Source organism: Salvelinus fontinalis, chromosome 40 (assembly GCF_029448725.1).
Source record: "Salvelinus fontinalis isolate EN_2023a chromosome 40, ASM2944872v1, whole genome shotgun sequence".
NCBI classification, from domain to species: Eukaryota; Metazoa; Chordata; class Actinopteri; order Salmoniformes; family Salmonidae; genus Salvelinus; species Salvelinus fontinalis.
In genome coordinates, this window is record NC_074704.1 from 12937984 (window position 1) to 12960804 (window position 22821).

The 22821-nt window shown below is 41.3% G+C and overlaps 1 protein-coding gene across 1 annotated transcript; it reads left to right on the plus strand.

Annotated features, from left to right (window-relative positions):
* The first annotated feature begins 1082 nt into the window (after nt 1–1082).
* LOC129839041 (myosin heavy chain, fast skeletal muscle-like) lies at nt 1083–21937 on the plus strand. The gene is made up of 40 exons (XM_055906303.1): nt 1083–1128; nt 1262–1489; nt 1825–1971; nt 2182–2338; nt 2860–2887; nt 3152–3266; nt 3376–3468; nt 3645–3705; nt 3825–3923; nt 4260–4363; nt 4749–4887; nt 5143–5261; nt 5418–5567; nt 5662–5832; nt 7445–7748; nt 8072–8136; nt 8232–8319; nt 8436–8553; nt 8696–8819; nt 9220–9356; nt 9582–9837; nt 10028–10270; nt 10598–10774; nt 10871–11016; nt 11484–11574; nt 11927–12316; nt 12438–12564; nt 14072–14190; nt 15407–15603; nt 15742–15925; nt 16080–16245; nt 16569–16693; nt 16855–17163; nt 17385–17588; nt 17758–17883; nt 18012–18182; nt 20844–20948; nt 21044–21139; nt 21258–21389; nt 21805–21937. The coding sequence occupies exons 2-40, from the start codon at nt 1274–1276 to the stop codon at nt 21823–21825; spliced, it is 5820 nt and encodes a 1939-aa protein (XP_055762278.1). The 5' UTR covers nt 1083–1128; nt 1262–1273; the 3' UTR covers nt 21826–21937.
* Nucleotides 21938–22821: the final 884 nt, after the last annotated feature.

A 22821-nucleotide genomic window follows, 5' to 3' on the forward strand; every position in this document is an offset into this window, starting at 1 on the left:
AAGCTAAATAATAGAAATAATAGGTGAACATATATATAAAGTTGTTGATGAGGATTAATGCACTAAAATGGAACTAAATAAAGTCAGATTAGATTTAATGAAAACTATTTTAGTTGTAGTGGGGCAACATGTACTCAATCCATTACAGTATTTGAGGGTCAGTGGGAGTAATACTGGAATCAGTTTGATAAATCACATTTTTGAAATTGTTGTAACTATTAGTAATCAAATCTCGCTTCAGAGACAAATATGACATTAAAAAGTAATGTAATGGGAGTGTGGTGTTCCTGGAAGTGGGAGGTGCTAGTGAGACACAGACACACAGAGGTCTGTCATCCAATTTATTTCCTTTCCCAGAGTGGTCCATAATTAACTTTTGCTTGGTTAGCACTTCCAACCAGATATAAGGAGGCTGAGGCCCCAGCATCCATAAGTCAGAAACCTTCTTCCTCTGTGGTAAGACCTCTCCACCTCAGATTTGTATATTTGTCTCATCTTTGCACTCAGCATCTGAGGCAGTAGCTAACTGCACTGTTTGAATTGAATTCTGCATGTCCCTTGTACGTAAGATTTGACAATATGCAATCAAATTGCATTAGTTTACAATGTAATTCTTTTTTTTTTTTTTACTTCAAATGTTTTACTTTAAATCAGTAACTTTCATTTATGGTCTTGTTTGTAAATAGAGGGGGTGGTCTAGAATGTAACTGGGGTTTCAGTGGTATTCATTTGAATAAAATAAAGTGAGTTGCCACTAGGAAAATGAAAGTTACCAGTTGCACCTGTAGTTGAATTGGACATGGCTGTAATGACTGAGATAAATGGTTTCTATCCTTTCGGGGACTAAATGATGAGGCTTTGGACCACAGGAGGATGGTGGTACCTTAATTGGGGAGGATGGGCTTGTGGTAGTGACTGGAGTGGAAAGGGTGGAACGGTATCAAATACATAAAACACATGGTTTCCAGGTGTTTGATGCCATTCCATTTGCTCCACTCCAGTCATTATTATGAGCCGTCCTCCTCTCAGCAGCCTCAACTGCTTTAGACTTGTGCGTTTTCACAACACCTTATGTTTCACAGGGTCCTCTAAGAAGTACACATTCATCTGTAAGAGGGGAAAAAGAAGGTGAGATACGGTTTGACTCTTCAAATAAAAAGTGATGAGAATATTCTGTTAGAGATACTACTCACCTAACTCTATTGAATGGGGAGGAAGCACCACAGAGTCAATCATGTTTCTTGTTTCATCTCTTTCCTAGTTATCCGTCACCATGAGTACGGACGCTGAGATGCAAATCTACGGCAAGGCTGCCATATACCTCCGTAAATCTGAGAAGGAGAGGATGGAGGCACAAGCCATGCCCTTTGATTCAAAGAACTCCTGCTATGTGACAGACAAGGTGGAGCTGTACCTTAAGGGTCTGGTCACTGCCAGGGCCGACGGGAAGTGTACTGTAACAGTCACGAAACCTGACGGCACAAAGGATGTAAGTCTGATCTGAAAATTATTCAAGTTTGTGTAATTACTCAATTTCTTTAAAAATCATCGAAATGATCAAAAACATTTCAATATAAAATCTTTAACAAAATATATATTATGAAGGATCTTGTTTTTTTTGTAGCCAGAATAAAACCTTCAAACACATCAACACAGCTATTTAAAAATTGCATAGATTTTTTGTTATTGACTAGTCAAGAATATGTAGTTGGATTAAATGTTGATATGCATTTTTTAAACGATTGTACTTGTATTTAATGAGCAAAAATCATTCAGTCATGTCCAGTTTGATCTGTGTGTAATCTAGATTTCTGACTGTTTCAGGAAGGAAAAGTGTTCAAAGATGCAGACATCTATGAGATGAACCCCCCTAAGTACGACAAGATTGAGGACATGGCCATGATGACCTACCTGAATGAAGCCTCTGTGTTGTATAACCTCAAAGAGCGTTATGCAGCATGGATGATCTATGTAAGAAACCTGCACATACAAACACACACATATATGAACATAATAAATTCACACATACATTACTACACATAAATGAATGGTAGAAACCAAAACATATCAATACAGTAGACCCACATCAGTTTACCAAAGTACACCCACATCCTCACATAAATCCAGGTAAAAGTCAATCAGACTTTGTTCATCTCCTAAATTAATTATGCTTTCATCCAGACCTACTCTGGGCTCTTCTGTGCCACGGTGAACCCCTACAAGTGGCTGCCAGTGTACGACGAAGAGGTTGTCAACGCCTACAGAGGGAAGAAGAGGATGGAGGCTCCACCCCATATCTTCTCCGTCTCTGACAATGCCTTTCAGTTCATGATGATTGGTACGAGCTCTCATGGCTGGATGGATGGATGGATGGATGGATGGGTGGATGGATGGTTGGTTGGATGGATGGAAGAATGGATGGATGAAAGGATGGTTGGATGGATGGTTGGTTGGATGGATGATTGGATGGATGGATGAAGGATGGATGGTTGGATGGAGGGACAGATGATTGGATGGAGGGACAGATGATTGGAAGGATGGATGGATGGATGGATGGATGGATGGATGGAAGGACAGATGATTGGATGGAGGGACAGATGATTGGAAGGATGGATGGATGTCCATAAATGCTTACAGATGGATGGATGGATAGATGGATGTTAAAATATGCTTTAGAGAAGTTTCTACTGTTTTCTAGTCTAGGTTAGAACAGTTTGCTGGGAATATCTCATTTCTATCTGATCTCACTATCCTTGAATGGAAAATGTTCCAAATTGAAATTCGTGGTGATGCTTTGACTTAAATAATGTCCCCTGATTGTTGCTTGAGTATGATAAGCAATGTGTTTTTTGGTTCCAGATAAGGAGAACCAGTCAGTCCTGATTACGTAAGTTGTTTACTAAAATGTCACTTGAGAAAGTGTTTCTATTGTAATAAGTTGGGTCACTTGGTGTGATGAAATGCATAACATTATGAATAGATTAGAGCATTAGGCTATGTCTAATAACGAGTCGATGAGAAGGAGTATTTGTTAATGATTTATGTCAGAACACAGGTTAACAGTGTATTTTTCTATGCTATTTCTTAGTGAAAGCCAATCTGACACTCAGACATGTAACTAAAACCCCTCTTTCTCTGTCATATAAACCAGTGGAGAATCTGGTGCAGGAAAGACTGTCAACACCAAGCGTGTTATCCAATACTTCGCCACCATTGCAGTGTCTGGTGGAGAGAAGAAGAAGGAAGTTGACCCCAGCAAAATGCAGGTAGGTTGTTCTTATTTCAGTTTGGTTGAATCATGTTTCAAGAAGAAGTGATCAATCGAGAAATATGTGCTTTACCAGTTTCTGAGCAACTTGTGTTTGTGTCAATCAGGGGTCTCTTGAGGATCAGATCATTGCAGCTAACCCTCTGCTGGAGGCTTACGGTAATGCCAAGACAGTGAGGAACGACAACTCGTCACGCTTTGTAAGTATAAAGGGCATACTGTGGAAGTTACCTTATATTAGAAAAATGTATTTCAGTAGTTCCCTATTGTTATATCAATAGATGTGCAACAAACTGTAACATTTTAAAGGGGTCTATCAAAGTAAAATGTTAGATTATTTTGTTGACCTATTTCTAACCCCCATGCTCTACTACAGGGTAAATTCATCAGGATTCACTTCCAAGGTGGTAAACTGGCTAAAGCTGACATTGAGACCTGTGAGTTGGTTTTGATTGTTTCTCAATGCTTTCCTAAATTCACACAGAGTCTTTTTTGAAGATCATATAGACAAATGTAATCTAATATTATAATCTCTTTCCCTCTCTTTCACCCTCAGACCTGCTGGAGAAGTCCAGAGTGTCCTTCCAGCTGCCCGATGAGAGAGGCTACCACATCTTCTTCCAGATGATGACAGGCCACAAACCTGACATAGTTGGTACGACAAAGTAGAGGTTCAGGGGAAATTATTCCCACCCCCATCTGTGGAACTTCTAAAAAATATTCATAGTCCACACTAATAATACTATTACAATGAGTACATCCAAGGTAACAAGGCATCTAGACATTTGGAAGGTCTTTGGGAAATATCTATCAAGTAATGCACTGTGATGCACTAGTCCACAAGTCTCAGTCTCATCTTCTGATGCTATTCATTATATACTACATGTATCCTTGAGTCCATCTATTGAGTAAAGGAGGGAGAGATACTGTAAAGGTAGGACAGCAGAATTCTAAGAGATTTAGCTGACAAGCTGTTCTCCGTTGTCCACAGAAATGTCGCTCATCACCACTAACCCGTACGACTTCCCCATGTGCAGCCAGGGACAGATCACTGTGGCCAGCATCAACGATAAGGAAGAGCTGGATGCCACAGATGTGAGTCAAACAAAGGGTTAACCAAACTCTACATAGGGAATGGGTAAGGCCACGAAACACACTGAATGCTCTGTGCAATTCCAACTTGGTGGCAGCTGGGAATGTTTATGTATGTTTTTGTTTGATACTAAATGCCTTGTTAGTTAGGGGTTAGGCGTGTGTCTTAAGGAACTCTTTCGTGCCTTCCAGAAGAGTTTACCACTAAGTGCCCTGTGGAACTGTGCTGCCACCTACTAATGTGTTGGCCAAGCGTAATCATGTGGAACAGAGAAGCCAGTCAAATCTATCCATCTCATTTGTTCTGCAGTGAGCAGCACAGAACTGTAGTGTAACTGAGCAAACTACCATTCAGTTCATCACTGTTGTACTTCCTCTTTAATGTCAGGATGCCATTACCATCCTGGGCTTCACTAATGAAGAGAAGGTTGGCATCTACAAGCTGACAGGAGCTGTATTGCACCATGGAAACTTGAAATTCAAGCAGAAGCAGCGTGAGGAGCAGGCTGAGCCAGACGGCACAGAGGGTGAGTCCCACTCATAGATATACAATATGTAGAACATTAGTCCCATTCCCCAACATAGAAAATAGAACACCGAAGACATACAATGCCACATGAAAGTCAGGCAGGAGATCATTTTTGGAGAACAAATTACAACCTCCAGAAATGTGGGTGAATCAAAACCTAACCCACAAAGAAGTTAACCAAACTATTTTGTCAGTGTGAAATCAGAAACAAGTGATCTTGTGTCCCTGAGTCTGTTGTTGGTTCTCTCTCCAGTGGCTGATAAAATTGCCTACCTGCTGGGCCTGAACTCAGCTGAGATGTTGAAGGCTCTGTGCTACCCCAGAGTGAAGGTCGGCAATGAGTATGTGACCAAGGGACAGACTGTGCCTCAGGTAAGGCAGCCAAACAAAGCTTTTACTATTCTCTGTGGACCGGAATTATTGCATTGCTTTTTTTGAATAGTGATGTTGTTTTCCCAAAATTGTTATCACCTTATCACTAAACATGGTCAATATCTCATGTATTAATTTGAGGTATTATCATTGCAGGTTAATAACTCAGTCATGGCTCTGGCCAAGTCCATCTATGAGAGGATGTTCTTGTGGATGGTCATCCGTATCAATGAGATGTTGGACACCAAGAATCCAAGGCAGTTCTATATCGGTGTGCTTGACATTGCCGGGTTTGAGATCTTTGATGTGAGTATGAGACCAGAACAAGACAATTAGATGTGATTGAGATGGATTACAACCTTGTATGATGAAATGATCCCTTTTAAAATTCCATCAACAGTACAACAGCATGGAGCAGCTGTGCATCAACTTCACCAATGAGAAACTGCAACAGTTTTTCAACCACACCATGTTCGTCCTGGAGCAAGAGGAGTACAAGAAGGAGGGAATCGTCTGGGCCTTCATTGACTTCGGCATGGACTTGGCTGCCTGCATTGAGCTTATTGAGAAGGTAAGCTGTCTGTGAGGATTTTAATGGACCATTATAATGGACCATAACAGCAAAGCTCATATGGAGCGTTGTGTGAAATATTATCACAGTGGTTCAACGTATACAGTATTAAAATCACTGGGGAAGCCAATCGAGTCAAAAAAAAAACTATATTACAACCAATGTGTTGTGATAATTGCATTGTTTGCTCTATAACCTGATAGTTTATATGCCTTGCCACCGTGATATATAGGCCTAAGCCCGAGACAATAAGAAGACACAGCGGCAGAATAAATTCAACCACACCTTTGTTTCATCACAAAACCGGAGAGCAACATGTCTTGTGGAGTCCACAAAGCATAATGAATGTAACAAACAGTTACATGACCTACAAGCATGGTCAGTCAAGTACATCTTTCTGCCATTTTCGGACCACTAAACATCTATTGATTTAGAACCACGGAGTTACTGCAAGTCACAAAGAAAACAGGAGCTACCCCCCTCCACTATTCCAGCACCATTTCAACTTCAACCTTTCAATGTCATCAAATCACCTATGCTTAGTCTAATACAGTGACAACTAAAATATTCCAAAAATGAGTTCATTCCCATCAATGTCAGCTAAATATCATGTGGCTGTCCATGGTACTAATTTATGTGAGTAGAAAAAACATGTTGACTCACCCTACTTGTAGAGAAATGCCAATGCCCTCCTCCTGTCTTTCATGTTGCTGAAACAGTCTCTGTCATACAGTACACACTTTACAATTTTGTTGTCCTTGGCTACCTGGCTAAAACCATTGCTCGCTATTCTAACTTCCTTTCCTGGGCTACGATTAGCCAGCTAGTTAACATTCGCCTTCTACACCTTGCTACATATTGAACTTCCATACTCTCAGACCAAAATAACAATGTATGAATTTATGGTTGGATCAGAATTGCTGTTAGAATCATTGGCCAGGATGGCAAATTAAGTAATACTACGAGTACAAATCCCTATCTCCATCCATGGTTAATTTAGGAAAGGGCCCATTTTAGCTAGCTAGCTATCCACTGGAGGACAACAACAATGAGATGCAACAATTGAAGTTTTTCTTTCTGTCAACGACGTTTGGATTGATGTGAAGCCAAATTCAAACTGGCTTCATTTCACACATTTTTTGGTGCACCAGGACCATTCGCAGATTAGCTCACTCAGTTTAGCTCAACTCTGATTCAGTTATTGTATAAAAAATTATCAACGGAGGCCAAATGCTCGTTGTCTTCTTCCCATATATTCAATGATACAATATCATATTAGTTTTGACAGCATCAGATAGAAGAGCTACACATACAGAGAAAGAGGGGCGCAGTTTTGCTCGCTCGGATGCTTTACCTGGAGAGATACATTCAGGCTTTTGCTAAGCGAGACAAAATATATAAAATAATGTGTCATTTTGGGGGGGAAGCCTGGCTTCCCTTGGCACCCATGAATACATGCCACTGACAAGTTATCTGACTGTTGAGAACTCAATAGGAAACCTACTATGTGTCCCTAAATGAATCTAATCCTATAATAGCATGTTCACCAAATGAATAAATGTGATCCTAAATGGAAATATCACTAATTTGATATACATCTCTTTTCATAAAGCCATTGGGCATCTTCTCCATCCTTGAAGAGGAGTGCATGTTCCCCAAGTCTTCAGACACTACCTTCAAGGACAAGCTGTACGCCCAGCATCTTGGCAAAACACAGGCGTTTGAGAAGCCCAAGCCTGCCAAAGGCAAGGCAGAGGCCCACTTCTCCCTGGTGCACTACGCCGGCACTGTGGACTACAACATCACTGGCTGGCTGGAGAAGAACAAGGATCCCCTGAACGACTCAGTTTGTCAACTGTACGGGAAGTCAGGAGTCAAAATTCTGGCTGTCCTGTATCCTGCTGCCCCACCTGAGGGTAAGACTAGCATCACGTCAAATCATTTAATTACGCACTAGCTACAATTTTCTTTAGTCTTTAAATATCTCACAATTTCTCATGGTTTATTACTGGGTGAATTTATACATACAATAGGTGTTATTCTACACAATCTCACTGGCAGCATTTGCCTCTAGATACGTGTGAAGTTAACCAGAGATTCTCTGTTGTATAATTAGTGTGCTTGCTGAAGACAAAACCACTCTAGATTTCTTACACACTCTTCTAATTATTATATTTATTCCACTCCCTCTAGGAAATGAGCTTTTCTAGTTATCTTTTACTTTTCCCCATTTTAACAGATACAACCAAGAAAGGAGGCAAGAAGAAGGGTGGTTCCATGCAGACTGTGTCCTCCCAGTTCAGGGTGAGCTTTTGAAATGTGTAGATTCAGTCCTTCAAAAGGTGCAATTATCATAAACTACAGTACATCTGAGAAAATTGTTTGTAACCTTCCTACAGGAGAACTTACATAAGCTGATGACCAACTTGAGGAGCACTCATCCTCACTTTGTGCGCTGCCTGATCCCCAACGAGTCAAAGACTCCAGGTACAGGAAATATTGAGTTAAATATGTAATCCTATCAGTACAGTATCAGTGACTTTAACAATCTCAAGCTTTAATCTGTTTATGAATATTAAAAGAGACTTGTTTTGTTTTACCAGGTCTGATGGAGAACTTCCTGGTTATCCACCAGCTCAGGTGTAATGGTGTACTGGAGGGTATCAGGATCTGCAGAAAGGGCTTCCCCAGCAGAATCATCTATGCTGACTTCAAGCAGAGGTACACACACACACTCTCACACACACACAACCACATAAATATCTGCTCCAAGGTTTTCCCAGCATCAGAAAAGTCTTACCTTTTACGTAATATAACCAACATATTACAACTTGACATGTGTTACACATTTCTCCTCATTCAGGTACAAAGTACTGAATGCCAGTGTCATCCCTGAGGGCCAGTTCATGGACAACAAGAAGGCTTCTGAGAAGCTGCTTGGGTCCATTGATGTGAATCACGAGGATTACAAGTTTGGACACACCAAGGTTTGTCAAAAAACAACTTTAATGATAATTTAAAATCTCTCCAGTTGGCATATCCAGTATTTTCTTCTTTCTTCTTCATTTAACTAATGGAAAAGGTGGAAAACATTGTAGTGTTTTTCTTCAAATTCATGCATCACAGGTATAGACGAGAAACTAAACTCATTATCATGTGCATGGTGTTAGAGTGGTATGGCTGCATTTATCTGTATCTGTGTACATTATTAATCTATAGCTGTACAATAACTAACAATTTAGAAACAACGTATCACGTGGTTTGTTTGTAACCGTTGCAAAGTTAATGTTGTTTAAATCAATCTAGTGATGTTGTTCCCCTCTTGATTCAACCCTTTCTATCTGTCACCATCGGTGGTTCCATTGACCATGTTAACCTGTGTCTCAGGTGTTCTTCAAAGCCGGTCTGCTGGGTGTCCTGGAGGAGATGAGAGATGAGAAGCTGGCCACTCTGGTCGGCATGGTCCAGGCTCTCAGCCGTGGATTCCTCATGAGGAGAGAGTTTAGCAAGATGATGGAGAGGAGGTGAGGAATAGCAGACATCTTGCAAAGCTTTCTGTCAACCACCTGTATCTAATGCATTATGATTACATACTGTATCTGCTGTAAGTTGTTCAGAATGAGAAAGTACATCTTATAATGGTCTACTAAGGCTTTTGGGTTCATTCATTTAGTCCAGAAATGGATGTAAGGATTCTGTGCCCAGTGGGATGTCACTCACCATGCCACTCTGTCCTTTCTGTCGACCAGAGATTCAATTTACGCCATCCAGTACAACATCCGCTCATTCATGAATGTGAAAACCTGGCCATGGATGAAGTTGTACTTCAAGATCAAGCCCCTGCTGCAGAGCGCTGAGACTGAGAAGGAGCTGGCCAACATGAAGGAGAACTATGAGAAGATGAAGACAGACCTGGCCAAGGCTCTGTCCACAAAGAAGCAAATGGAGGAGAAGTTGGTGGCCCTGACGCAGGAGAAGAATGACCTGGCACTCCAAGTCACATCTGTGAGTGAGCAACGACCTTCATAAGGGCACATTTACACAAACATTTAAACACACATACAGACTCACGCACACTGTTATTGCCCATGATATTTATATATTTCATGATTTGGTCCGACCTATTTGACAAAATTAAGTCTATATTTCATACAAAAAGTTAGGTTGCTGATTTCTTCTCCTGTTCTGAAACCAGGAAGGAGAGAGTCTGAACGATGCTGAGGAAAGGTGCGAGGGGCTCATCAAGAGCAAGATCCAGCTGGAGGCCAAACTCAAAGAGACGACCGAGAGGCTGGAGGATGAGGAGGAGATCAATGCTGAGTTGACTGCCAAGAAGAGGAAGCTGGAGGATGAGTGCTCTGAGCTGAAGAAGGACATTGATGACCTGGAGCTCACCCTGGCCAAAGTGGAGAAGGAGAAGCACGCCACTGAAAACAAGGTCTTGAGTCTTGCCATAGACAGTCTAACCAAACATTAATCAACTCAAAACATAGCTTAACAGAAATGGAATTCAAGTTGTATTGTGGGTGCAGGAACAATTAAGACACAACAGTGGAATTTCAGATGCGGGGTACTTCCAACATTCATTGCATGTTCTGCTCCCCCCCATTTATGACTTCCATTCGAAACCTTGGCATGGTGAACACTGCCATGTAGTGTTGAATCTATAGTACAGTAATTGTTGATTCATTTCTAATCTAAATTAAATGAACAAACTATATCTCCCCTTTATGGTGAAGTATAATTATGTTGTGGCCATTTACAGGTTAAAAACCTGACAGAGGAGATGGCGTCTATGGATGAGAGTGTTGCCAAACTGACCAAGGAGAAGAAAGCCCTCCAAGAGGCCCACCAGCAGACACTGGATGACCTGCAGGCAGAGGAGGACAAAGTCAACACTCTGACCAAGGCCAAGACCAAGCTGGAACAGCAAGTGGACGACGTGAGTGGAGTTTGACATTTTGGCCATGATAGTATGTAAGATGATATTATCTTCAGTTGTTTAGATTTGAACAATATATGTGTTTTTATCTTCTAGCTTGAGGGTTCTCTGGAGCAAGAGAAGAAGCTCCGTATGGACCTTGAGAGATCCAAGAGAAAGCTGGAGGGAGATCTGAAACTGGCCCAGGAGTCCATAATGGACCTGGAGAATGACAAGCAGCAAGCTGATGAGAAAATCAAGAAGTAAACACAAACCTATGACTACAGTATTAGCTGCTATAATTGTTGTTTTTGGCTAATTCTTGTAATTGTGAATCAGCATATTCATGTGATTCTTAAAGGGATACTTCAGGATTTTGGAAGCCCTTGATCTACTTCCCCAGAGCCAGATGAACTCGTGAATACCATTTTTATGCCTCTGCATGCAGTTTGAATTTGCTAACTGTTAGCGCAATGACTGGAATTCTATGGTAACTGCTAACATGCTAGTAAGCATTGGCTTGCAAAACTACTTCTAACTTCCTTCATACTGGATGCAGAGACATAAAACTGGTATCCACAATTTCATCTGACTCTGGGGAAGTAGATACAGGGCTTAATTGCCAAAATGCTGAAGTATCCCTTTAAAAGCAATGTGAATGGTTTAATCCTCTACCTTTACACCATCGAACCGAAACTAACTCTGCAATCGGCATATTTGTGTTTCTCAGGAAGGAGTTTGAGACCACTCAGCTCCTCAGCAAGATTGAGGATGAGCAGTCTCTGGGAGCTCAGCTGCAGAAGAAGATCAAGGAACTCCAGGTACTGTAGAGGATCTAGGGATCTAAGCTCCAGACACATCCAGGTACAAAGCTCCGGAACAGAAAAGCACAGACTTGAAAAACATTATTCTGGTAGCACACATTTTTTCCGGTAGATTCTGATGGCTGAAAAAGTTGGAAGGTGGGGCTTCTTGCTAGTGCTTCTTACTGTTGTAAAGACGGTGCTTCAAAATGGTAGTTTGATTCCTGAATTGGACACTCTACTGAATATATTAACTGTCTTTGTATTAACACATTAATGCAAAATACACATGCTATTATTACTTTGTGAGGTTCAATTGTTTCAACTGTATTGTAGTGTTCATCCCCCCTGCTCCTGCCCCCTGTTCTAGGCCCGTATTGAGGAGCTGGAGGAGGAAATTGAGGCTGAGCGTGCTGCCAGGGCTAAGGTTGAGAAGCAGAGGGCCGATCTCTCCAGGGAACTTGAGGAGATCAGCGAGAGGCTGGAGGAGGCCGGAGGCGCCACTGCTGCTCAGATTGAGATGAACAAGAAGCGTGAGGCTGAGTTCCAGAAGCTGCGTCGTGATCTTGAAGAGTCCACCCTGCAGCATGAGGCCACAGCCGCCGCTCTGCGCAAGAAGCAGGCCGATAGTGTGGCTGAGCTCGGGGAGCAGATCGACAACCTGCAGCGCGTCAAGCAGAAGCTGGAGAAGGAGAAGAGCGAGTACAAGATGGAGATTGATGACCTCTCCAGCAACATGGAGGCCGTCGCCAAGGCTAAGGTGAGTAGTAATGTTTTGATCAAGCAGTGTTGAGGAGGGTCAACTACATTACCATTCAAGTGAACTGAAGTTGACAGGAGTCACATATATAAAGTAATGATGGAAAATGTTTCACTAACAGGGCAACCTGGAGAAGATGTGTCGTACTCTTGAGGACCAGCTGAGCGAGCTCAAAACTAAGAATGATGAGAATGTTCGCCAGGTCAACGACATCAGCGGACAGAGGGCCAGACTCCTGACAGAAAATGGTACCACCAGCAATGAACAACAAACTACTGCTTTACTTCAGTAGAACACAATAAAATATCTTGGGGATTTATGTCCATAGTCCACATTAGTGCCGGTCGCTGATGTTTAAGATGAAGGAGGACAATAATTTTTTTGTAGGAGCTTGGCCTTATTTCTATTACAGCATATTGGATGACTCTAATTCATATTCGATTCACCCAGCTCAATGTAACATCGATAGGTTTAGAGTACTACATGATACTCAAATGTTCCATATACCCATCATGAGGTTGCTGCAACCTAGCCTAGACAGTTTACAACGTATGTGCACAGGTCAAGAGAAAAATTAGAGTAATCGAGGTGAGAGACCTTGACAGATTCAATACCGCCTTGCACACTCTTGCCTGCATCCAGCTGATTTAGGTTGTAATCATTAGTCCAACAGTTGCAAACAAGAGTGTCTATTGGACAAATTCAGGTATGTTTATCCTAATTTTGTTCCATTTGCTTCCGTTTAAGAAACGTTTTTCAACAGAATCGACGGAACGAATAATAACCTGATGACACGCAAACACAGTTCACTTTCATAGAAACCACATACAAACAGCATGATCATTTTGCTCATTGTATAATTCCTTCTAGCATCTATGCGCTCTCCTCGTCTCACCTTTTACCTTCTGGACTTCAGTGCAAAACACATCAGCTTTCCAAAACTTTCCAAGCCAAACCTTCATAGCATAACCACTAACCGCTACACACAGCCTACATCGATGTCCCCATATTAGCTAACGTCATAGCTAGTCAACGTAACTACTAACGCTTTAGTAAACCCGCTATAATAATGCAGTACAATCAGCAAGCAGTTTAGCAGTTACACAGTGGATCCCACTGGCAATAAATTAATAAAACCAAAAGCTTACCTCTGCTTGGAAGAGTTCTATTGTTAGATAGCCACAGACAGCTAACTAACATAGCATCCCTCTCTGTTTGAGTCAGGTTTTTGAGTAGGCTAAACTAGCTAGCTGAATTTGCTAGCTAAGGGAAAAAAATACATCTCTCTCTCTTTCTTGCTTCGCCCTCATTTTTAAAGAAATTAATCTGTTAAACTATGTTCTTTCTCTCTCTTTGAGTAAACTACTCACCACATTTTATGCACTGCACTGCAGTGCTAGCTAGCTGTAGCATATGCTTTCTGCACTAGATTCATTCTCTGGTCCTTTGATTGAGTGGACATATCAGTTCATGCTGCAAGAACTATGATAGGTTGTAGTATGTCGTCATTACTACTGTGTAAGTGTCTGGAAGGGGGTGAGAACCATGAGCCTCCTTGGTTTTGTTATTGAAGTCAATGTAATTTCACTGAGGAGGATGATCCTCCCCTTCCTCTTCTGCGGAGCCTCCACTGGTCCACATAGTTTCTATTGTACAATTCACCACCGAACAACATTGCCCTATGATACATTAAAATACATTTTCCATCTTAGAAAACAGAGACGTCATTAACAAGATATCCCCCTATCCCTGCAGGTGAGTTTGGCCGCCAGCTGGAGGAGAAGGAAGCCCTTGTGTCACAGCTGACCAGAGGAAAACAGGCCTTCACCCAACAGGTGGAGGAGCTGAAGAGGCTGATTGAGGAAGAGGTCAAGGTAAGGTACCCAAAATGGACTCCACCGACCCCAGAGTTTAGAGCAGGGATCTTCAACTTGATTCAGCCATGTACTGATTTTTTTTTCTTGAGTGGATGGTCGGGACATAATTACAAATAATTTGTAGACTGCCAATTGAACGGAAGAAGCACAAACATATATAATATTTGACTAAAACATAATTTCAAACCTTGCATGTATGCAATCACATACAGGAACGTCACGCACCAAAAACAAAAATCTGATGGGTCACAAAGTATGTGAGGGTGGCTGGGGGTGCGGTCCTGAGGATGGGTAGGCCCCGTCCTGAAGTTGGAGATTTTTGCATTTTTCAAACACCTGAAACAGCTTTTCCTGCAATCTATAGCCATAATATTTATACTTAATTCATTGTATAAAAAACATATCAAAGCATACCTCTTCAGCTGTCTGTGTCTTCCTGACTGGTGGTTCTTTTTTTAAAGAAACTAAATATGCTTCTCTTCATCTCTGTTAAAATCTGGGAAAAAGATTGAAAGGAATTTGAGACTCATTCAGTACATTTAGTTATTGCTTGCTTTTCTTAAGTCTACCAGCATTTCCAGCAGGCATGCCAGCTAAGATAGTTAGACAAGCTAGCCACTCTACCTTGATTGATAGCCTAGAATGGCTTCTTGGTAGCTAGTTATGAGGTTGGGATTTTGGGAACCTACAGTGTCTGGGCTGACTAAAGCCAACTTCAGACAATTGCAAGGTAACTAGTAGTATTACAGAGAAACAACAGGACAAGACTGAGGGGGTACGTGCCCCTGTGCTCCCTCTGGGCATGACGCCTCTGATGATATATATCTGTCTGTTGTGCATGGGAAAACTTTGGATTGGATTTCCAAAAATAAAATCACTTGGAGCTGATTTGTTGGTGTTTTTAGTCTTTTATGCCCCCCCGCCAAAATATTGTTTTGTTAACCTTTCTAGGACACACGTTCCGCTAGCGGAACCTCCCCCCAACATTCCGCTGAAAAGGCAGGGAGGGAAATTCAAAAATATTTTTTAGAAATATTTAACTTTCACACATTGAGAAAACTTGAGGGGCCAAATAAAATCACGCCCAGCCAGTTGGAGAACCCTGGTTTAAAGACATATCTTCATATACATGGTGACGACACCACCCTCAGAGAGTTCTACTATAATTTGTTTGACTATCTCTCCAATCTCTCTTTGTCTTTCTCTCTCACAGGCTAAAAACGCATTGGCCCACGGTGTCCAGTCTGCCCGCCATGACTGTGACCTCCTGAGGGAGCAGTTTGAGGAGGAGCAGGAGGCCAAGGCAGAGCTGCAGCGCGGCATGTCCAAGGCCAACAGTGAGGTGGCTCAGTGGAGGACTAAGTATGAAACTGATGCCATCCAGCGCACAGAGGAGCTGGAAGAGGCCAAGTGAGTCGCACGCAACAGAAAAAAATAAAATATAGGGTGTGGATGGTGAGGGTGGTATGGGGCTCTGAGAAAATGTTACATCACCATGTATTGTAACATTTGTTTCAGCCCCTAAAACCTCCCTCTGTTGTCCAACAGGAAGAAGCTGGCCCAGCGTCTTCAGGATGCTGAGGAGACCATTGAGGCGACCAACTCCAAGTGTGCCTCCCTGGAGAAGACCAAGCAGAGGCTGCAGGGAGAGGTGGAGGACCTCATGATTGATGTTGAGAGAGCCAATGCAATGGCCGCCAACCTCGACAAGAAGCAGAGGAACTTTGACAAGGTGAAAACAAAGAAACCTCACCCTAGGGTGATATTTTCTATCTGCTATATGATTAATTGTTGCATATTTCTGATTCAAAACTCTTCATCTTCAAATTTATAATTCAAAACTCTTCATCAATAACTTCTGATGAAAATCCCATGGATTTCCCTAGGTTCTGGCAGAGTGGAAGCAGAAGTATGAGGAGGGCCAGGCTGAGCTGGAAGGAGCTCAGAAGGAGGCTCGCTCTATGAGCACTGAACTCTTCAAGATGAAGAACTCCTACGAGGAGGCTCTGGATCATCTGGAGATTCTGAAGAGAGAGAACAAGAACCTGCAACGTGAGCATTTGGCAGCAGTTCTATTTGGCTCATGTTTGACTAGTGTTTTGAAAATGGAGGGAACTGTAATCATCAAAACTACTATTATACCATTTCAGAGTTTTCATGTACAGTTCAAAATATATTTATTTTTTAACCTGTGATCACTATTCCTTTGAACAACAAAAGGATGTGGAGGGTAATTAGATTTGCAAGACCATATGAAGTGCTGTTAATTAATTAACGATTATTATAATTCAATGTCAACTTCATTACATTGACATATCCACTGAAATCCCCCAAGTCTAAACTGCTCCTGTGTGTGTGTGTGTGTGTGTGTGCAGAGGAGATCTCTGACCTGACTGAGCAGATTGGAGAAACTGGCAAGAGCATCCATGAGCTGGAGAAGGCCAAGAAGACCGTGGAGACAGAGAAGTCTGAGATCCAGACCGCTCTGGAGGAGGCTGAGGTACAAACTACAGCTGTTTGATGGGGAAAGCAGTGTTACACTAGCCATCGCTGGCTACAGTCCAATGATCCCTGTATTGGAGTTTATTGTAGTCATATATATTTAATTGCTACATCCAAATGTACTGAACACAATTGGCCTGACTGCTTCTGTTTGTCTAGGGCACACTGGAGCACGAGGAATCCAAGATTCTGCGTGTGCAGCTGGAGCTGAACCAGATCAAGGGTGAGGTGGACAGGAAGATCGCTGAGAAGGACGAGGAGATGGAGCAGATCAAGAGGAACAGCCAGAGGGTGGTTGACTCCATGCAGAGCACCCTGGACTCTGAGGTCAGGAGCAGGAATGATGCCCTGAGGGTGAAGAAGAAGATGGAGGGAGACCTGAACGAGATGGAGATCCAGCTGAGCCACTCCAACAGGATGGCCTCTGAGGCCCAGAAACAGCTGAGGAACGTCCAGGGACAGTTCAAGGTAAAGGGACTGGGACAGCAGGCTCAAAAACCTGAACATGGAGAGGGATTTGTTTGTGAATCTGTAGAAAACAATTGAACAGAGGAATTAAATAGATTGAGCTATATACTGTAGAACGGTAGGATATTGAGCAAAATTCTTCCCAATTAACATTTCTATCACACATCCTACCACCCCTTCATCCACAAGTCCTAATGAACGTATGTCATTGTGAACCCCAGGATGCCCAATTGCACCTTGATGACGCAGTACGCGCTGCAGAGGACATGAAGGAGCAGGCAGCCATGGTGGAGCGCAGAAACGGTCTGATGGTGGCTGAAATCGAGGAGCTGAGAGTTGCTCTGGAGCAGACAGAGAGAGGCCGCAAAGTGGCTGAGACTGAGCTGGTAGATGCCAGCGAGCGTGTTGGACTGCTGCACTCCCAGGTATTGGTCGAATCCCATTTCTAATGAAACTCAACCAAGTTTAAACACATTCATACAGTTTACACACACCTGGAATTTGACAGTGCTTGCCTTAGATTTTCAGAATTTCAGTCTCGTGACTTGCAAGTTCTCTTGAGAGTCAAACAAATCCTCTTGTTTACTCCTTCAGAACACCAGCCTTCTGAACACCAAGAAGAAGCTGGAGACTGACCTGGTGCAGGTGCAGGGAGAGGTGGACGACATCGTCCAAGAGGCCAGGAATGCAGAGGAGAAGGCCAAGAAGGCCATCACTGACGTGAGTACTTGAATTACATCAATTTGATTTGTCCCTGAAGGGAAATGGTAGCTGGGCCGGTTAACCACAATAAAGATGTCAGAGGGATGTTATGATTGGTGCATAAATTAAACAAACTATTATTCCAGGCGGCCATGATGGCTGAGGAGCTGAAGAAGGAGCAGGACACCAGTTCTCACCTGGAGAGGATGAAGAAGAACCTGGAGGTCACAGTCAAGGACCTGCAGCACCGCCTGGATGAGGCTGAGAATCTGGCCATGAAGGGAGGCAAGAAGCAGCTCCAGAAACTGGAGTCCAGGGTGAGTTACCAGCAGGGTGGATTAGAGTGGATTGAAAGACGGATTGCTGGACATGCTTTTTATCCTATAAAGTCATATACACCGGATAGGTACAAATTAGGGTTAAGTGCCTTGGACATCAACACATTTTTCACGTTGAAGGCTCAGGTATTTGAAACAGCAACATTTAACTGCTAGGATACCTGCACCCTAAACCACCTAGATCAAGGGTTCCCAAACGTTTTGACACGGGACCCCTTTTGTGATAGAAAATTCATGAGCGACCCCCTCATAATATCAGAATACAATTCCTACTTTAGAGTTCAGTAAAAATAGCATCCTGGTAGTTTTACCACAGAGTTTCTAAACCCAGAGGTGCAACATTGCAAGACTTCCGGGAATACTTGCGATTCAGACCAGACCAGGGTTTGAGATGTCTATGGGAGAAGTGTAAATGTCATCCTTTGTTGTTAATTTTCTTGAAATCTAAAGGCAAGACCTAGATTCGAGCCAATGTCTTAAGGTGATGGAGTGCAACTTTAAGTAGCTGAAACTGTCATTACTACAACCTAGTGAAAGTAACAAACTAACGCGTTATAATTTTCATCAAAAACAACTTTCTACCGAAGGAGTTCTTTTGACTGCATGAACATGTGCAGTTCAGCACAACTGTTAGACCCGATGAGGTGTTTCTGTGCATGAGCTTAGGGATTGTCTACAAGTCTTCATCGTTGGATTTTCTATGACTTCTCCAGTGCATGGCTGGACTAATCATGTCTCGGCCCCTGGGAAAGAACATTTTAAAGTCACCTTTCGGCATCAGAAACAACATTTTGCAGTTTTAAAACAAATGTTCAGCTATTCTACACATTTTTCCTTTGGACAGAAATAACATTTGGTAATTTTAGAGCTAATTTCTTGAAATTCTACACATTTTGCCATGTGGCGGAGAGAAAATGTAGCAGTTTTAAAAGCTTAATTCAGGATGCATTTATGTTCAAAATCAACATTTTGGGGAATATGTTACACTTAAAAAATGTATATATATTTCACCTTTATTTAACCGGGTAGGCTAGTTGAGAACAAGTTCTCATTTACAACTGCGACCTGGCCAAGATAATGCAAAGCAGTGCGACACAAACAACAACACAGAGGTACACATGGAATAAACAAACATACAGTCAATAACACAATAGAGAAAAAGTCTATATACAGTGTGTGAAAATAAGGCAAGATAAGGAAGGTAAGATTAGGGAGGTAAGGCAATAAATAGGCCATAGTGGCGAAATAATTACAATTTATCAATTAAACCCTGGAGTGATAGATGTGCAAAAGATGAATGTGCAAGTAGAGATACTGGGGTGCAAAGGAGCAAAATAAATAATATATAAAAAAAAGAACAGTTTACGGATGAGGAAGTTGGATGGGCTATTTACAGATGGACTATGTACAGGTGCAGTGAACTGTGAGCTGCTTTGACAGCTGGTGCTTAAAGTTAGTGAGGGATTTGCTTCAGTGATTTTCACAACTTTTTGCAACTCACTTTAGTGGAGTTGAGAAGAATTGCAGCCAAGACCTTAAAATAAAAATATACAATTGTATTTATCTAGTTGCTTCGTTCAGGCTTGTACAACAGTCCTGGCAGACTTCTTCTAAACTGCCATTTCATTCATAATAATAATAATAAATAACAATTCTCAATAAATATTAACACACGATATAATATACCGTGCATGTATCCAATTCATCTCATTGTAATCATTTGTTAGGCTTCATCTAGTTACATTGTTAAATTTCTCTCTCTCTAGATCGCTAGCTACTTAACTCATTCCCTCTGCTGCAAAATGGCCGTTGCTAGGGAAGCTAGCGTTGCTATGTGGGGCTACCAGCTAGAAGGCTAAATTAGCTTGTAGGCTAGCGGAAGTTCATAAAAACGTGAAAATACAACATAACATATTAACAAACATTTGTACATACTTCGGAAACATTACTGTCTTTAATATGGTGCTTTCCCACTTACGTGCCAAATGAATTTATGACATAAATTTGATGTCGGTGCTTCTGTCTCGCTGTTGACTCACTTGGCAAACGTCTCTTAAATGCCATAGCACGAGCTCCCCATGGTAGAAACATTGTCTGTCTGTGGTGGAAGCAACCTCACATCATTAAAACAGGCGAGTGTCGGCCTCTAGAGGCCATATGGGTACTGAACTATACACTGCTAAATACATGCCACAATGTATAAACAGTAATATACAATATATTACAAATACAAGATTAATTGACTTGGGAGAAAATGATCAGTGATGGAGTACTGTGGATACCAATATCACGTGAGCCTCCCAGGCTCATATTGTGCATCTAAGGGTTAAGAACATCAATTGTGGATTAATATTATTACATTGTATTGTATTGCACACATTTTCCACAGATCCCTGTTAGTTTAATCTACTTTTGCTATCAATATTCGTAACATTTGAAATGTAAATTCCACTTTGGGAACAACTGACCTAGAAAATGAAAAGTTGTTATAATAACAGACGACTTCAATAAAAATTGTGAAAAAGAACAGACAACAATTGTGCCTCCTTGACTAGGGAGAAGATTACCTGTGTTACAAAGATTCGTTACATCTGATTTCACCAGCTCAAACAAATGCCTATGTTTATTTTTTTCACAAAGGTGCGTGAGCTCGAGACTGAGGTGGAGGCCGAGCAGAGAAGAGGTGTAGACGCGGTCAAGGGAGTCCGCAAGTATGAGCGCAGAGTCAAGGAGCTCACTTACCAGGTAAGAGAAAGTGCATCCTTCACACACTTGACAGTAACACATGTAGGTTTGAGTTTAAAGCTATGGGACATTGATTCTTTGCTCTTCTCCCACAGACTGAGGAGGATAAGAAGAACGTTGGCAGACTTCAGGACCTGGTAGATAAGCTGCAGATGAAAGTGAAGGCCTACAAGAGGCAGGCTGAGGAAGCGGTGAGTCACATATTTAGTCAAATACTCTGAAAGCATACATTCTAAAACATATTTATCTTCAGAAAAAGTTATATAATGAATGCTGATGTTCTGCTCTCCCTCTCTTTTCCTCACCCAGGAGGAAGCAGCCAATAGCCATATGTCTAAGTTCAGAAAGGTTCAACATGAGCTGGAGGAGGCTGAGGAGCGTGCTGACATCGCTGAGACTCAGGTCAACAAGCTCAGAGCCAAGACCCGTGACTCTGGAAAGGTACAGAACTGCTTCTAAACCTGTACCTGACTCATGTTCAGATATGACCACATCAACACCACCTATGATTCAGTCTTCTCAGAGGTCAACACAGACCTTTTACACTCAACTGTATTGAAGATCTCTAAGAAGCACATGTCAAGTAGGGCAAAAAAACATGATTATTTCAATCTAAGCTGGTACTTAAAAGTTGAAATATTCAAGATGATCCATATATTTATCATGTTCATTGTTATTACTGATACATTATATTCTATCCATATATTTATCATGTTCATTATTATTACTGATACATTATATTCTATCCATATATTTATCATGTTCATTGTTATTACTGATCCATTATATTCTATCCATATATTTATCATGTTCATTATTATTACTGATACATTATATTATTTCTTTCTTCTTACAGGGAAAAGAAGTTGCTGAATAAACAAGACCAAAGTATTGAAGATCAAAGTTTTACCATTTTCATGTGTTTCATAAAATATGATTTTCATGGTGAAATGTTGAGCGTTGATTAAAAACATGTAGATCTTCATACACTTCCTTTGTGACTGTGGACTTATTACTCAGCAAACAGAGTTTTCATATCATAATAATATGGTACTTTCATTAGACAAGCAATCTGGGATTCCAACAACAACAAAGCAGTCACTTTTTTTGGTAAACATATGAGGGATGAGGCTGGAGAAATGTAACCACTCTCAAATTCATAGACTGAGCTATGGAGGTAAGAACTGACCATCCAAAACATCACAATTATAGTTTTAACCCTTTACACCTGCAGAAATTGGTTTACATGGACTGGCCCACATTTAAATGCTTCTAAAAAAAAAAAAAAATATGAGAAGCACATGCATAACTGTGGCAGCAATTGAAAGGGGAACACTTTGGATATTGTGGGGAAACGATATAACAGATTTTTGCATTTAATTATGTCACAGATTATGCGCACATTAATTACTCGTGGAAAGACTTTGTAAAAAATAAATGTTAACCGAGCATCTGAAAAAATTATGTGAGAGTTTATTTCTCTATTTAACTGATATTATGCGCCAAATTTTCCAATTTGGATTACAAATAGATTCTTTGGCATATATACATTTCTGTAATGATTTGCCCTCTAGTGGTGAAATTACGGTAAAACACATTACTATCACAGTAATACACACTATAAACACAGTAATACTCAAACACAGTAATAAAAAAATTTAACACGGTAATATACATTATGAACACAATAATACACATTAGAAAGCAGGTAATACACATTAACAGGCAAAATACATGGCTCTGTTTCTGTTATTTTCTGGTTTTTGGTTCTGTTCCCTGAACCGGTTAAAACCCCTAATATAATATACTGTTTCTAAAACTAGCTAGACATTACATACAGTTGAAGTCGGAAGTTTACATACACCTTAGCCAA